At 39.8% G+C, this 18,188-nt stretch overlaps 1 protein-coding gene across 15 annotated transcripts in view; it reads right to left on the bottom strand.

The window, feature by feature from the left end:
- The window catches only part of LOC149206275 (phosphatidylinositol 4-kinase beta 1-like), a 184,216-nt gene that overhangs the window by 118,494 nt on the left and 47,534 nt on the right, over window positions 1-18,188 (bottom strand). For all 15 annotated transcript variants that reach the window (XR_016252539.1, XM_089395387.1, XM_089395383.1 and 12 more), the window contains 2 exons: window positions 5,631-5,763; window positions 4,891-5,470 (listed from right to left, as the gene is read on the bottom strand). Coding sequence is in view for 14 of the 15 variants with exons in the window: in XM_089395387.1 (XP_089251513.1) it covers window positions 4,891-5,470; window positions 5,631-5,763 (713 nt within the window). In the remaining variant the exon portion in view is untranslated. The remainder of the gene's footprint in view (window positions 1-4,890; window positions 5,471-5,630; window positions 5,764-18,188) is intronic.

The raw sequence follows: 18,188 nt of genomic DNA, 5'->3' as shown, positions 1-18,188 counted from the left end.
AGCCCTAGTTTATGACAGCCATAGAATTCCTTAGGGTTTCTTGCTTATGGGGCTTCCTTGTGATGAATTAATTGAATTAAGTTATCCCAACAATAACAAGACCCTTTTTAGCCAAAACCCAATGATTACTATCCATATCCACTCAAGCCTAATTTGCTAAGCCTATTCCAAGTGGATATTGTTGAATTTTCCTTAGGCCATAGATCTGGTCTACAGCTAACTAGGCACATAAACACACTAGGAACCCACAACTTACAAGCACTTTGCACAGTGGAAATCTACAGCAATGTAATCAATAAAGTACACAGAGATATTGAGCCCAAAGCTCAATTATTTTATTAATCCATCAATAAAAGAATCATGGGGCTCTTGTTCCAAGGATCATGGCCCTCGCTCACTAGTACATATAGTATACACGGTATACACAACTAGGGCTTGTGATCTGCTTCTTCAGACCTGCAATATGCCCAAAAAGACAAGAACAAAACTTAACTTACTTGTTGATATAACCTCCAACCTTTTCAATTCACTTCGTCTTGACACCTGGCAAGACCTTTGCCTCCTTTGACCACAGAGAAATATCTCCTTATACTCCTTTGTCCACCAGCTTCTCACAGTGTATTTGATCCTTCAAATACGTTGCATACTCAACCCCAAAATACATAGCTTCTCACAGTGAATAATCCCCTTCAAAGCCACACTATACATCAGCTACTCACAAAGATCTCTCTTGATTAAGATCACTGTATGATTAGCCTCAAATCCACTTTAACACTCATAATGAATCAGCCTTTTAACTCACTGTACATTAGCCTTCAATGCCAGCGATCCAACAATCCTTTGCTAAACAGATTTCTTGTGTTAACCCTCTACAATCATCTTCAACAAATCAATATCCCAACACACCCTTCATTGGCCTCTCCTTAGGCCTAAGGTTACTCGACCCTGTGCAACCAAACTTTTGAGACCTCTCGCCCTGTAACAGACCCCTGCGGCCTCCTAACCTCAGTTTGTGGCCATCCTATTTGTAGAAATTGATGTGTAGATTCAAAACTGCTCATGAAATTTAGTAAATCACAAGACTCAAAGCTACTCTACTGATCTGTGAAAGTTAATTCACCATCTAGAACACAAATCATAGACTTGCAAAAAGAAACATCACACATGCACAAAGATTTATCTAAGGGAAAGCAACTACTCAAAACCCATTACTATCTATATTGCATTAATCAAAGAATTTGGATGAATAAAATATGCTTACTCAAGCTTGAGCACAATCTGCACCTATATCTTCTATCCTCTTCTTGACTAACTAACTCTGGCCAATACTTAGCCAATTTTCCTATCCTCGAAGCTCCCATTTCCTTGTGTTGTTCCTCTAGGAATTAGGACCCTATTAATTAGGAAATTCCCTCATCTGGATTGTGCAATTCTTCTAGGTCCTTCCTCTAACTGCATGCACCATCTGTTCACATTGGAATATGCTACAACTGACAGTACACTGCCTTGGAATTTCCATCTCAACTGGGTAACTCGAATTCTCTGCATGCAGTTGCTAATTTAGGTTGATTGATTAGTTATCTGGATGATCACTGAATGTGGTTGAAGTTCCACTTCCACAACTTGACCTTCCACAAGTTCCTCCATCAATTAGAACTTTTTTAACTGACCATACCTCAATTATACTTAATTAAATTGCTACAACTGAAATTAACTCAACCTAGGCTCTTAAATTTAGACATCACTGCACACAACTGAAGTTCATGCCCCTAACTCGAATTAACTAAGCTAACTAAGCGATAACAACCATGTCACCTCAGTTAACTCATTCAAGCTGCCTATTGATGTGGAATTTCAAATTTTCTCAATTTTGAACAAGGCAAAATCAAAATTAAGAATTTCTTTTTGCATTTTGCAACACTATCTCAGTCTGCAGCCTCTTTTATAACTTTGTGCATGGTTTGAGGGAACTCGACCCTCCTTCCAACAACCTCACAGGCCTTATGGCCTTCCTGTCACACAAGAGCTAGGGCTTTGGCCCTCTCCCAATGCATTGAACCAACCCTCAAACACAGATGCTTAACCACAATTGCAACCATCTTTACCTTGCACAAAACCATTCGTTCAACAGATCAGACTTTTAAGGACATTCGGCCTCCTTCTCAAGACAAAAATTCATCCTCTCTCAGATCTACGGCTTAAGGCTAATATTTATCATAAGATGAATTGCAATGTGGTTTTGTTCTCACTCATGGGAACCATTTAACTCACCACTAGATGACCTTCCAATACTTCGGCTTGCCAGATCTAGTCTACCAAACAAGCTCCTGAAGGCTCTCGGCCCTTCTAACAACCTCCATACCACAGTCCCCACCCTTTGTTCAATCTGCCAACTATCTTGAGGCCCTCAGCCTGCTTCCTTCATGCCTCACCTCTCCTTCAGCCCTCGTTTCACTGTACGGACTTTGACCAACCCATACTTGAGGCCCTTAGCTCCTTTCTGTATGCCTCAACCCTCACAGATCTAGGGCTTGGTTCACTGTAACAGCAAACCCTTAGCTGCGACTTCCTCACTTGGTTGTGGCTTTGTATGAACTCGGCCTACTCTGAGAAGAACATGGCCCTCCTAGGGCACCATTGCCCCAAGAGAAGTCACATCTCTCTTGCACACAATGAGCCTCTCCTCGGCTCTCCTCTAAGCCACCAAGAGGTCATTTAGCTGGGTTATTCTTGGGTTACTTGATCTCTAGTGCTTATCAGGAAGCCTCCCATGTAAGGACCATTTCCTTACTAAATAGGAGGCGGATAGTTGTTGAGGTGACAATGGTAGCTTTCTCGAAGGTTACAAATCTTCTAGGATTTTTCCTAGTGAGGCCTTGCGTTAGGCCTACTAGAATTTGTTGTAACATGCCCTACTCGTGCATTTGTAAAGAATCTGTCATAAATGTATCATCAGTGTGAAGGAATTTATCATAACTTCCATACCTTACACTAAACAAGATAGCACCAGAACTCCCAAAGTGATGTGCTCTCCCCCCCCCCAATTCAAGATACACATGCCATCCTAGGGATGTAGAGGGGAACACATTAGGAGCAACAAAACTAACACGCGTGATCCTACCAAATCCATTGATGTCGCCTTTATGATAGGACCCCAACAGGGCCATGTATGGGGTTAAATGTATATGATATGACCCAAAAGGAAAGCATATATGGGGTTAAATATGCATGTAATGTGTAAACATATATGTAATTTGGTCTTCCTAATAAGTAAAGGACCACATGCAATCTGTAAATAGGTATATATAGAAATCATATAGGAGAAAATATCATGCGAGGGGGGAGAGGCATTGTGGAGAGGGGGCTGCCCAGACACATCATAAAGGAAGGTGATGTGATCGAACATGCACCGGAGATCTAAATCAGGGGGAAAGGAAGTGTCTCTAGGAAAAAGGCTGCACCAAAAGGTTTAAGAGAATGGAAGAAGGCTTCATGGTTCGGTGAACAATCAGGCATTAAGACTTCTTGAATGAGAGAAGAAAAATATTGTAATTAATTGAGATGATGTGTTCGCTGAAGGAGCCTTAGATGTTAGGATAACACATCTTCCTCTTGAAACATGATACTAAACAAGCCACTGAACATGTGTACAAGAGAGTTTATTGCTACAAATTTCAAACAAAATAATTGGACTGGGGGACAGGGTGTATTGGCAGTGCTTGGCAATGCAGAAAGAGATACATTACAATTGAAAATATGAAATGAATCCTATCTAATAAAAGAATCACAATGTATCAAATTGCAATTGCATAACAATGTCTCTTGGTTCGACTTTGAAGAACTAGCTTGTTTCACAATTGTACTATAATTTGTTATTTATTGATCTTGTACTAAATTGAAAATACTGATGCACTCTCTTCATGTGTAGTTCATGTTGAAATTCCAAGACCCATTGTCAAATATCAGTCATTCGTGGGCATAAAGTATGAAAATTTGTACCCGCTGTCAAATATTCTGTAGCATTGATGGTACAAACACAACATTCTGTACATAAAAAGTCTTGACAACATTAAAAGCAGCATAGAATTATCTGTTGGAAGTAAATTAAATGGTTACTAGTAGGTGTTTATCCCAAACTGCACAGATACAACTACGGTGTCCAAAACAGATAAACAGTTTTGTTTAAATCAGGATACAATATAACCAGGTTACAGAAAATACATACACATAAATTCAAAGAAAAAAACATGAGAAATGGTAAATTCAGAATACCTTTCATGAATTTAGAGTTAGTATCGTTTATTTTTATTATGTTTTATCCCTTTTCAGTGACCCAAACACCAGTGAAATGGACCATTCACCACTTGAAACTACAGCTAAAACACTGCTGAAACGTTTCAGCTGTCTTTCAGAGACATTTTGTACAAGGAAACATTTCTGAAATGCAGAACTGCATTTCCAGATCCTAAGGTTGCCATTTCCAGTAACAAAAGGGTATATCGTTCGCGTAGTCTAACCCTTCGACATTTTGGCTTTTTTCCAGGTATATTTTCTGGTTGATTTTGCCCAACAGCCAGCAGGAATTTGTTCAAATTGTAATTTCAGCTGTGTAATCAGGGTTTCACAGGGCCCTGAATCCATTTATGCATTCAAATACGCATTTTAAACAACAAAATATCACAATCTCACCCAAAATTGTAACCAGGATTCTGGCCAAAAAAACCAAAAAGTTGAATAGTTAGACTGCACCATTTCTCAGCAGAGCCAATTCTTGAAAGCAGTGACACATGCAAATTTACTCAAATATCACATGAAAACCTCCATGACCATGAACCAATGAATATCTAATTATAAAACTAAATTATTCTTTCTTTCCACTTACAGGCCCACCTTTACTTCAGCCATTGCTATCGTACTCGGAACACGGCGGTGTTCTTTTCTTTTTGCTGGCTCTTGATCTTCTAAATCTTCCATATTAACACCAGGAACTGCAGTCAAAGTCACACTTATCCATTCTTCATTAGTTAACTGTTCACTATTACCAGCCTGATGAGTGCTGCCTGCATTTCCGGATCTGTCTCCATCTTCTGTTTCAGTCTTCACATCATTGGCACATAAACTGTTAGAAGTCATTTGTTCACTCTGTTTAAGAAGATCATTATTCACCGGCTTCATGGATGTGACTCCTGATTCATTATTTTCTGAAGAACCCCGAACACTTCGATGGTCAACAGAAAGGCTCACATGCACAAATTTTACTTTGGCTTCCCATAAATGTGCCATCGCTTGATCAATGGCTTGGGAAGCAGATCTTAACATCTGATCAGTGCTATTGCGCTGCACATCATGTTGATTCCAAAGTGGAAATGCCCATGGAGGTGGGCGTTGCAACTGCACATCTCCATTTGCCAATGGAATTCCTCCTCGGGAAAGTTTATGAGATGAAGAATCCCTATTTTGTGAATTTGAGCTGCCAACCACAAAAACAATAATATAGGGTCAAATACTTTTGCCAAAACAAATTCATATTTATATTTTTCTACTCAAAACATGCTTGACTAAGAATCTCAAAGAAACCAATAGCAGATTCTCATATTCATAAGTTCCAGCATCACTACAGCATTAAATACCTTTGGTTCTCGCCTTTTAGAACCTCAACACAAATTAGGTAAGGTGCCTTTTCTCTAGAATTTAAGAGAACAGCCTCATCTTCTGGGATATGCACCACACGATACAAACCTTTTCCCATTGGAAAGCAGATGCCTGTCAATCAAATAATGTAAATGAAATAAGCTAACAGTAATTTACTGATAACAAAGTTGTTCTACAGTGTGTTCCACGGTCCACCTGATAGTTGAGAGACACATTTTAGCCATATAAGCCAATACAATAAATACACAGTTTCTGCCCCTTTACTATAAAACTATGTTGCACGAAACTTCTAGGAACCCGATGTTTCGAGACATATCCATACCCGGAACTCCGAAACTTGACCATTATGTAATCATCTATGAGAGTTAATATAGACTTGGTTTTCCTTCTAAATTGTCATCTATGGGTCTTATTCCTTTTTTCTTGAAAGATAATGTGTTATTCACTTATTTATAAATTTCGATTTATATATATAAACATATATGGTGTTTCAGCCAACGTTTTGGCCGATGTTTCCATTTTTGGGAGGTGACATTTCTATCGTACCCGTTTCATGCAACTTGGCGATAAAATAAAGCAAGATTAGTCAGATTATATGGTAAACCGAGCTAACAATAAATACAAATTGCTTATGCTTCTTTCCTAACATAAAAATGAGATTAATAGAGTTTACAGCTACAGGAATTTGAATAACAATTATAATCATACAAAATTTAAATTTCAGTTTATAACTTGGGCAAATTTTCACGATGTCAAACAATATTCCACAATTCAGAGAACAGCATTTAATTGACTGCTACAGAGTTTTACTTTAGATTTGTAACTTCAGGAAAATATAGCCACGCAAGACTCCTTAATTTAGGTGCAGCCTTTAGTTGTTTGTGACAAAGAAAATATTAAAAAGAATACAAAACAAAAATACAAAAAATTCATAAAATGATCTAGCAGACACAATCACATACTTCCAGTTCATTTCAAACTCCCCACTTCCCTTTATTTTGATTGAGAATCTCGATGTTTATTTAATGCCTCCTTATTGCTTCAACCAAACCCATACAACTAGCTGAGGTTTGGCTCATCAGTGCTGATGTTACTCCAGATTGGGTTCCACATAGTTAGAAGACGGTGATGCCGGGGGAGACGGTTATTTAGGCATAACTTTTGGGGATGGTCTTTCTCCTTTGTTATAGTGATGCTTTTATTCATCTTATTAGGTTCCAAATAAATTCCAAATTAAAGTTGGATAAGCTTTTGACATACTTTCAAAGGAAAGTGGAGAGTGGTAATTGTCCATGATCCCTTAAGATCTTTGTGCAAACACGGAACAGGAAGACATTCTTGGGCTTCTTGATATCTACACATATGGAAAAAGGGTGGCTATAAGTGACAGATGGGAGCACCCCCACCCTCACTCCTGAAGCCTGCCCCAAATGAGAGTAACACACAATTGTTGTTAAATTTTCTTAGGGCTATATTGTTCTTTGCTTTAGATAATTGCATTTCTTTATTTGCATATTAAATTCACCCCATAGCATCATATCATTATTCAGTTTTACCACATTATTCAACAACATAGGCAATTATATAGAAAGAATAACATCATCATCAATGCAGAGGAACATAAAGGAACAAATAGAGGAAAAGAATTCACACATAGAGACACTAGTATTGGTTGGAGACCAAGGCAAAACCCACTATAGGGAAAACCTTTTCAAATTCTTCTTCTTATTAGATTGTCATTGAGTGATTCAGCAAAAGAGACTACAATGATCCATATCTTCAACCATAATCCTATCTAACAAAAATCAACTAAACATCTTCCATGAGATGAACCCAACAGTGCTAACAATCATAACCCTGATTCAGAAGACTGCAATCAACTGTCACTGTCTACAGTCAACTACCGAAACCTGTGTTCAACTGATGAAATCTGCAGTCAATTGTAAAATTCAAACCCTAGCTTCCAACTACACGCAGAGAGTGATGTGCGTGCAGTTGAAATCCTCCAACCACATGCATGAGCCTGTGTGCCTATGGTTGTGTCTGAAATTTGCCTGAAGCATGCCTACGGCTAGAAACCAAAACCCTAAACACATGTGCGAGCTTCGAACCCTGCAATCTTGAACCTATACAAACCAATCTCCATGACCCAGCCTCAGACTTGTGCGAGCCAAACCCAAAGAAACAAGAATGATCATAATGATGTCCAAATGAGGGTGACTTGACTTATATTTATAGCCATCCGATGGTGTCCAATTTCCTGTTAGGGTTGTCCTATCCTTTTGTGCACATGTGGGTTTTTCTTCAAAAATACACTTTCCCTTGTCCGAATTGAGTGCTTCAATAGTCAAAATTAGTCATCTCAAAAAGAGGAATCTAGTGCCGTGATTGGAATTTGTCACTAAGCTACCAAATTAACACTTTGGAACCAAAAAATATGCTCCAAGCTATTGTCAAAATTGTACACCCATGGTAGTCCCATGACAAGTCGCTTTTGCCTCTCTTTTTCCAAGTGGAGCCTATGGGAAGACCCCACGACATATGTCAAAGGGATTGAGCTTATAAAAGCCCTAATCCGTCTTCTTTTATTACTCTATTCTAATTTGCCTCATCTTTGGGTAAGGCTTTGAGTGGGTAAAGTGTTGGTTTCCAACAAAGTATATTTGTGATAGCTTGGAGATATTAACAACTACCATACACAGTCCATTTTTATTAAGACAATGAAGAGGTTAATCCTAAGCTTATGCTCTATTATTTTTAATGTTTTGTATATTTGTTTTCTTTTGCTACTCCTTACCATCCCTTATATTGTAGAACATGCTAAGTTGTACTTTCCAAGAAGTGGTGGTGTCCAAAGACACCCGTACAGCACTGAAGCACAAGTGAGCATAGCTCAACTTAATAAGAGCACGCCATTTCAAAAAACTTTAATTCATAATTACAAGATAGATCAATCCTGAAGACCGTACATATATAGCCACGAAGTATAACTCTCTTGAAGTGAAGAAGACATGGCCCACTTTGATTAGCTAGGGTAGGCATTAAGCTCCTTTTATGCCTTGACTTGCACACAAGTCCACTATTTCAGTCGACCTAACCAACCAATCAACTACCCAGCTAACTCCTATTCTATTCTCCGAGTCGATTGTCAACTAATTGTCTCCAAAAGATCTAAAGAAGCGATGAATATTTTGCTGCATATATGTCAACAAAAGCATGTAGAATGATGAAATAGATATAAAAAGCATAAAAACATAGATTGAACCATACAACATCAATCATCTAGAAGTTATAATCTTCATCAACCATGTCCACATATCAAGTCTCATGATTCATCCATCTTAAAGTTTCAAGCTTTCAAAATTCAATATATAACATTTATCATTATTGATCACCAAAGTTGTTCTTGTAAGTTAAGTGTAACCGTTACAACAAAGAATATCTAACATGAAATGAAACAACTTTCAACTTTCACAAAGCATCATATTCATAATTCATTACCAATGAGTGATAAATGCCAACTTCAAACTTAAATTGTCATATATTGTTTACAAAAAATATCATAATAAATATGAAAGAGTCAGCAGTTATTAAAAATTTAAAACTACTTCCCCGACCAAGGTGCGACAGCGAAGACGAGGTGGGCCAGAGGAGATGAGAGGTGAAGGTGCCAGAAATCACCCACTCGGGTGCAAGGACAGAGAAGACATCGGGATGTGGTGGATTGCGACAGCAAGAAGGACAGGGCAGGGAGGAGGAAGGCACAGAAAGAGGACAGGTGTGGTTAAGAATGGGAGGGAGAAAGAAAGGCCTGGGGGCAAGCAAGAGGGCGGGTACATCGAAGCTAGCAAGTGGCATGAGTATGGAGAAGTACCCATGGCAGGAGCAACCAGAGGCACGAGGGAGTTAATGAAGGACAAAGCTGGAAGCGACAGAGGGTCATCATTCCGAGGAGTAGGAATGAAGGAAAGGGCGGCAAGAGGATTAGGAAGACAGGTGGGAGGCGTGACGGAAGATAGTAGGGACAGCAAAATAAAACAAAAGGCAAGAGAGAAAGAGGATAGTTGCATGCAGAGAACGAAGGCAAGGGCAAGAGAACAGAAAGGTGGTGGACGCAGGGCAGCGGATGCAGCCGAGTCAACTCAAATCAATGGTATGCCATCCTTAATACCCTAAACAATAGAATTACAGTAATGTTTAATGCAAAGGTTCTGGGGAAGGAGGCTTGGGAAAGCCAAGACTCGGAACGAGTCGAAACCAGGGTTTCCTGGAAATCTAACTAGGTTTGGAACGATGATGAAAGAGAGAGAATTGATAAACGTGAAGAGTTGCCTTTGAAAAAAGAGAAGACAGGGAAGGAGGGAGGTCGGGGAGATAAGGGAGATCCCGATAAGAGAGAGCACAAAAAGAAACAAGCCCCAGCCAAGTAGTACCTGAGGCACAATAGGGATAACTCAGATGGTCGACTCAAAGTGGAGAGTTTCCTGGAACCCGTTGAAGCTAAGTTAAGCGTAAACTGGCTTGCTGAGAAACCTATCTGGAAGGACCAGAATAACACTGAGGGGTTATTCAGGGGCTCAATTCGAGTGGAGACCTCAAAGAGGAGAGAGACTAGGAAGGGGAACCCTCTTGAAACACAGAACAGGGACAAGGTTTCCCCTTGTAGACTCTATTATAGGACTATTAAGGTAAACCATCAGAGTGCGGGTAGCCAGGGATAGATGTATTTGAGAGAAGAAGACTTGAGAGGCCAAAGAAAGCTAACCCAAGAGCCGTCAGGGGGGTATTTGAGGGAGAAGGGGGGTAAACCCAAGCAGTGTTTTTAAAACCGAAACCGGTGACCGGACCGGTCCACCTAATGAACCGGTTTACCGACCGGAACCGGTCTAACCGGGACTGGTTTGGTCTAAACGAACCGGTTTTAAAAAAATACATTAAATAATTAATTTTTAATGAAACAAAACTATTTTTAAGATGTAAAACCATGATTCCAAGCCAATAGAGACAAAATATGCAAAGTTTGCTCATTTATATACCATGTAAAGGTGAATATATCAAAACACCTTTACTTCCCCCCCAAAACCCCTAAACCACAGTCAAAATCCTCCTTTTTGCACCGTCATTACTTGTATTGCTATGGTTTAAGAGCTGACCATTATTTTAAATTAGTTTAGGTGACTAAGGTTGCTGTAAGCACTGATGTGGGGTCCCATAACCACCTCATGGATGGAGACTGGAATAAATAGTCCATGTACCTCATGGATGGAGACTGGAATAAATAGTCCATGTTTATTACTAAGATTGATAGAGTATATCTGCAATTGTAAATTAAAATACTGGATAATGATTGATTGATAAGAATTTATTAAGAATGATATCAACATTGGGCCTCTTGACTGTGTATAGAATCTAGATATACAGTGATTGGTCTCGAGGTGTGTGGCCTTTGACCTTTCATTGGCATAATTAGTACTGTTCCTACTACATTGCCACCCTCTTAAGAATGTTTTGTTCTCAAAGCATAGTAAATGAGATTTTCTCTTGCTGAGCATGCTTTCTTGGTAGCATCATCTTTATTTGGTTGTGGGAGTTTGACTCAGTTCTTGATTTGAGTGATGGTGAGGTTCCTTTGCAGTGTGCACATCATATTCTAAAGTCTTTTGGCCTAGTTATTCAATGTGAAACCTTGATAATCCATGGTAACATACTTTCTTTGTGGTTATATGTTTGTCTGTGTTTCTTGCCCCCTTTCTATTAGTTGTAGATCATTTGTGATGGGAACTTTCAACCCATATAGTTCATAATGTTGTCTTTTCCAGTTAAATTACTTGAACTATTCTTCAAGGTTAATGTTATAAGCACCCCACTGCATCAACTATTCAACACCTAGTACCCTACCCATCTCATTGAGCTGAAGAGCATAGAGTTGTGTTAAATGTTCCAATTCTTGTATTTGAACCATGACTTTATGGAATCTTTTTATGTCTTGACCTTTTAACTATGGAGTGGGGTACACAATTAGGTTCAGTTGCTTAGCTTAGTTGATGTCTATACAGTTATGGGTACTGGTGGAATCTACAAGTATTCTTTTGCTGCTCTTCTAAGGTGCACCATATCTTTCTTTCTGTTTAAGCCAACAATCACAGCTAAAATTTCTTGGTTCTATGGTGTTTTGGGCTGGTTCTATTTTCAAACAGCCTACATTCATTTATATACCCTTACATTCATTTATATAGCCTTTTGGAGGGAAAACACCTTTACTTCCCCCCCCAAACCCCTAAACCACAGTCAAAATCCACCTTTTTGCATGTTTCACTGGGCGTGCCTAAAACCAGCCGGTTTTGTCCTAAACCGGCCGGTTTTCACCGGTTAGGGCATCAAATCTGGCGAAATGCAAGGTTGGACCGGGTTTTTTGGCCGGTTCGGACCGGCCAGCTATCTAACCGGCCGGTTTGACCGGTTACCGGTTTTTCAAAACGGTTTTAAAAACTATGAACCCAAGTTGTTAAGACTTGGACGAGAGGCCAAACCCGGGGCATATAAACAAAATCTAGTCTGGGGAGTATATATACAGAATATTGATACTTCTTATGGTATTGTTTTAGGTTTAATTTTAATCAGCGAGCAGCACGGTTTGGAGGCCCAAACTACACAGTGCGTTGTAGTGAGCAAGCATACAGAGGAGAAAGATTCGGGCGAAGAAAATTGCAACCGAGACAACGAGAGAATGGCGAGAGAAAGAAAAGAGATGGCTAAAAGGAGCAGCAGAGGAACAGGAAAAGCAGGGAAATGGACCACTGGGGAGATGCAGCCTCCAGCAAAGGACAACGCAAGAGAGGCAGGAAGACTGGTAAGGAGCATATGCAGACTCTTATCTGTGCGTACATGGCTGGAAACTCACCAAAGGTAAGAGCGCAAATAGCTGGATGAGAGAGGGAACTTAATGACAACATCACCAACTAGGACATTGAGACAGAAGAATGGGAAGCCATGGTACAAGATCCAGGGAACACCTACGGTCACCATACTCTATTCAGACAAACAATCTAGCAATATTGGGTTACGAAAAACGTAGTGGCCCGAGCTATGACACTCAACAAGGAACAGGAACCAAACAAGGGACAGGAGGGACAAAAGGAAACCAAAACGAAGGAGCCCAGCAGGGCGAAGCTCCTCAGGGAGATAGCAGCAATCTAGATTCAAGTCTACCGAAACAACTTAGCTATGAGTAGGATTGAGCAAAGTTTGCAACACATGAGGAGAAGCGAGATGCCAAGATCCAGTGATAAAGCTCCAGCCCCAGTGGAGTCCTCGGATGATGAGTAAAACAGGGTACTAGATAAAATTTTGCTTCTATGACGAATAGCCTTTACTTTCCTAAGTTGATGATTATTATAGATAGAATAGCTAATGTTGCATGGATGATAGAAAAAGACTTATTCAAATTTTGGACAGCCTTTAACACTGACAGGTGGCCAACTTGCTTTCCTTCAGGCAGGTTGTGGCCAATTGATACTATTGGAAAAACTTGATTATGGTAAGACAATATTAATAGAGAAAGTACTACCAAGCTTACAAAAACAAAAAACAAAAAAATAAAAATAAAACTACTAGAAACTAGAAAAGACAAGTAAATCTATTAGCTACAACAACCTCTTGCCGCCACAAGAAATGTCTAATTTCTGAGCAAGTCGTGGTATTGGTGGTCTTCTAGGAGTCTCCTCTTGCAAAGTCACACGACCAGAACCAAAAGGCACATGCCTCCACGTGAGGATGTAGATGGAGGCAACGGCAGCAAAGGAACAATACTTGGAACTCGAGCACTGGCACTACTACTGGATGATGGGAGTGGCATGGTTGTTGTTGCTTCATCATCTCTCAAAATTTTTGCTTCCAATTCCTCAAGATGTATAGTGCCATCCTCCAAATTATCGTCTTCTAGGTGGTTGTCCCAAATTTTATATGTTGGATCCTCATAAGCCCAATCAAAATAATGACTCAACAACCTCAAGTTGTAGTGCACATAAACCAAGCTTTCTGCCTGGTTTTCATTGAGTCTGTTTCTTCTCACATTGTGTATGAAGTTGTAGGTGCTCCAACACCTCTTTGTAGAAGAAGTATTTACAACCTGTGAGAGAACTTTTTTTGCCAATTTTGGCAAAAAATCCCATGTCACCATATGCTTCCCACCACGTGAGAGCATCAAATCTGTCTCTATCTTCCATTGCATGCAACGAACCAAAAAAATTAGTGCAACTAAAGTATCTACCTAATTCAAGACGCAAATTAGCACAATCCTCCCTATAAAGGACTAGCTTGTCTAATGCTTTCATAATCCCTCTTGTACCTCTAGATCTGGATGGGGTTTGGCCCTAACCCCACCCCTAGGTGCAAGTTTTCCCAACCAAGATGGAAAGTAATATTTTGGCATAAAGATATATGCCAAGGCATGTAGTGGAACATTAAGTTTCTTCCACCGCGCGCACACACACAATTGTGAATCATTGTATACAAGTTGGGATCATTTTCCTGAACAATATATTTTATTTGCCCCAACATGGTATCCATCTGCTCATACACCTCCCCAATCGTTGGTTTATTTGTATCTGCAAAACAAATCATGCTATAAATGGGCTTGGTGAATTGCAATAATTCCCTCACACGTGACCAAAACAAACCATCAAGAGCGGTCTCCTCCACCTGTTCAAAACCTTCTTTGTCAGCAGCATTTGTAGACCTGTCCTTTAATACCTACTAGTGTTGACTTGATACCATGCTAGCCAATGACTCTCTTACCTTCAAAACGCGCCTGAAGGTGAGGTAATAGCTAGCAAATCTAGTCTTCGCAATCTTCAACAGCTCCAATCTTGAGTAACTGCAGAAAAGCCCATAGGTATTGCTATGATTTGTAATAAATTTTACCATTTGTTTGCCTCTCTTGTACAAATCACCAATCCATTTGTATTGTTAGTTTTTGTTCTTAATAATATCATGCATCAAAAGGTTCATTGTGTGAACCAAACACCCAGTCCAAAATATGTTGCTCTCGTTGCCTTACAATTAGCAGCATTATCAAGGATGACTTGGATGACATCGTATGGCCCAATACGTTCAATTGTTTCAAGTAGTGGTTATGCAATGTTTATGTCGATCTTGAACTTCTCTGAGTAATCATATGTTGAAAGGAAGATGGCACCACTAACAAACACAGCAAGAACACTTATCAATTGCTTGCCTTTTACATTTGTCCATCAATGGACACCCCATGCTCAGTCCAAGAATTTGTCATTTTACTCGAACAATGTGATATTTTTGCTTTTTCATGATCAAGTCCAATGGTTCTGGCCTTGTCATACCCAGGGCTCTTGTATCCTTTGGGGGCATCATTTATGACAGAAACCATTTCTCCATCCTATGGCCTTTTCCCATAGAGGTGCCTTCTAGCATGGGTGTATGAACCTGTGTAAATGTTGTTGCAATGGTTGCATGTAAATTTAGTGGTTCCACCCCCTTTCCCTGCTTCAGACCTAGTAACATATTTCCACAATTGGGTTTGGCCTTGTTTAGTTTTCGGGGCCTCATCATGTCCACCCTCTTCCTCCTCACCAAGGTACTCCTCTCCGGGGTTTTCATCAAATCCACTATAACCCATTTCTTCATCCTCTTCTTCATCATGATCAACCCTCCTCCTACTCTCCAACACCATAACAACTAAAAAAGAAACCACCAACAAGAAAATGCCAAGCCATATAGCCATGATGTTTGAAGTTTTGAGTTTGCAAAAAAAATGGAGGAATGAGAATGGGAAATAGAGAATTTTTTATTTATTTAGCAATGAGCATACAAAAAAAACGCTAGATTAGAGTGTAGATCCTACCTCTTTGGCCTTCAATCCCAAGCTCCAATCTCCTTTGCAAGTTCATCTCTCTTGCTCTCTTCAACTTGACAAATGGGTGAATAATGGGAGGGGAGAGGGCCTTTTAAACCTTTCCCCCCCTCCCTTGCCCTCCCTTTCCTATCCCTCACCGTCTGTCGGTCGTCGCCTCCCTCTTCGCCGTGCGGCCTTTTTTCGGCGCCAAGGGGAGCTTTTTTAAGAGGGGGACCAATCGAGAGCGATATCCCTCTCCGTCGTGTGGCCTTTTTTCGACGCCGATGGGAGTGCTTTTTTAAGAGGGAGAGTAGTCGAGAGCGATCGCTCCCCGACCGCTCCCACTCTTAAAAAATCACTCCCGGAGCACAAGGGAGCGATTAGGGAGTGATCGCTCCCGACCATTCCCCTAATTGCTCCCTCAAAAATAGGGAGCGAATTTTTTTTAAAAGGAGTGCACTCCCGAGGTAACTCCCTACTCGCGCCTGATCAAAGCGCAAATTGGGAGCGGATTCGGGGGGGGGCCGCTCCCCCTCAGCCTTGCCCTTGAGGATTTGTCTAATGAGCAAGAAGATGAGTCCTTGTTGGGTCCACATGATGAACGGATGATTTTTGAGAATATGTGTATTGGGGATGATGAGGCTATAGAAAGTAAAGTTGAGGTTGCCCTTACCTTTCTTAAGGATATCACTCTTGATGACTCTCCTTTTGAGAACCTTGAGGAAGGTGATCCCATGAGCTCCTTGAAAGATTACATTGGAGATTATTTCTGCATTGAAAAGGAGAAGTGGGAAATTGTTGGGCCTCAATTTGATTGTGCTCCCATCTATGATACTAACAAAGAGGATGAGGCTGAGAGTAGTTTTCCCTTTCTCCCAAGCATTACTTGCGATGACATATCTATCAATACCCCAGGGAAGGAGAATTATTATGTTCCCTTACATGAAGAAAGATAGTTGGAAATAATCGATTCTCCTTTTAAGGAGAACCCGACCTTATAATGAGGAAAGCAATAAGGTTCCTGCCTGCCTTCCGTATGATTCCAGGAGTATATTAAAATCACTTGAGCCTCTAGAGTTGGATTTTCAGGATCCCGTTGAAACTTCACCTTCCCCTTTGCTCTTTTCTATTGTTCATCATCTTGAGTCTTCATCGAGTGATTCCCTCACCCCTTATCATATGATCTCAAGTGACTATGAGCCCTTCCCCCTTCCAAGTATAGTGTCAAGGAACAACCGCTCATTGATTATACTTTACCTCCTTGAACACACCCTTAGGGTTTTGATCACTCCATGACCTCCCCTCTTCGATGTGACCATCACATTGAGCAACCTATTTGTTGCACTCCTTCCTTCCCTCACCCTTTGTTCCCCTCTCATCACAACCTTGTGACATCCTCAAAGCACAATATTATGAGCAATGATTGTGATAAGAGGTTCTTCAAGATAATCATTCATTCCACCATTGTGTACTTATAGGGAAGGCTCCGCATTTCTAAATTGACTCGTGTGCCTTCTCTTAGGGATTACTCTTACCTCACATGAAAACCACATTTTCCCACCTCTCACCTGCACCATCCTCCATGTGTTTGGATTTGCATTCGCTTTGGGATTCGCTGCATGAGTAATCATGTAGGCAAGAATATTTATATTGATTTAATGATATGTTGGTTGCATTGGCTTTATGATTACACTTAGTGTTGGCCTTACTATATGGAGTAAGATGCATAGCATGCTCATTTCCTCATTAGAACTAACATCATATGATATTTCTCATGGTAGATTAGATGCATTTAAATTAAATTTTACATATATTACTTTTTTTTTTTTTTATGGCCTAACACTAAGCATGGGTGATCATAATACACCGTGAAAAACAGGTTGCCTCGTGGGTTTAGTCGTTGATATGTGCAAGTAATAGGTCTACGGTAACCAAGAGATTGTTGGAGTTCTCGTGACCTCTCATTCAAGTAGCTTTGTCCACTTCTTCGAGAGATCACGTCCCAGTTGGAGCCAGATATTACTCACCATTTTGTGGGTGATATCCCTACGAGAAAAAAAATCTCCAAGACAAGGATAATTTTAGGGGCGAATGTTCGCCCTTTGGCGAAATTAAGGGGTTTTAAATTTTTAGTGGGCGAATATTTTGTATCATAGTACATTTTTACAAATCACCTCAAATAGCCCACCTTATTTTAAGGGAGAGGGTAAAAAAGGTAAATTTAGCCCTTGAAATTAGGACTTACAACCTTCCATTCGCCCATTTTCAAGAATAGGTTTTATTTAAGTGAATCCTATGGGCCAAATACCATATTTATAAAAGAGGTATGGTAAATTAATAAAAATATAAATAAATGAGAGGTATGGTAAATAAATAAAACATTTTTTATATTTACTCCATAAGTCACCTTATATACATGTAAGGGTGTAAACAAATAAAAATATAATTAAAGTGGAGGTATGGTAAATAAATAAAACGTCTTTTTATACTTACTCAAAAGGTATGGTAAATAAATAAAAATATAAATAAACTAGACGTATCGTAAATAAATAAAACCTCTTTTTATATTTAGTCCATAACTCTCGTTCTATTTATGAAGGCTCAAGAAAGAGGTTTTATTTAACTGAATCCTATGGGCCAAATACCATATTTGTAAAAGAGGTATGGT

Source organism: Pinus tabuliformis, chromosome 1_2 (assembly GCF_031772625.1).
Source record: "Pinus tabuliformis cultivar Carrire ecotype Pingquan chromosome 1_2, CPIR1, whole genome shotgun sequence".
Lineage (NCBI taxonomy): Eukaryota > Viridiplantae > Streptophyta > Pinopsida > Pinales > Pinaceae > Pinus > Pinus tabuliformis.
Note: the sequence above shows the minus strand (reverse complement) of the source record. Positions and strands in the feature narration are given on the sequence as shown.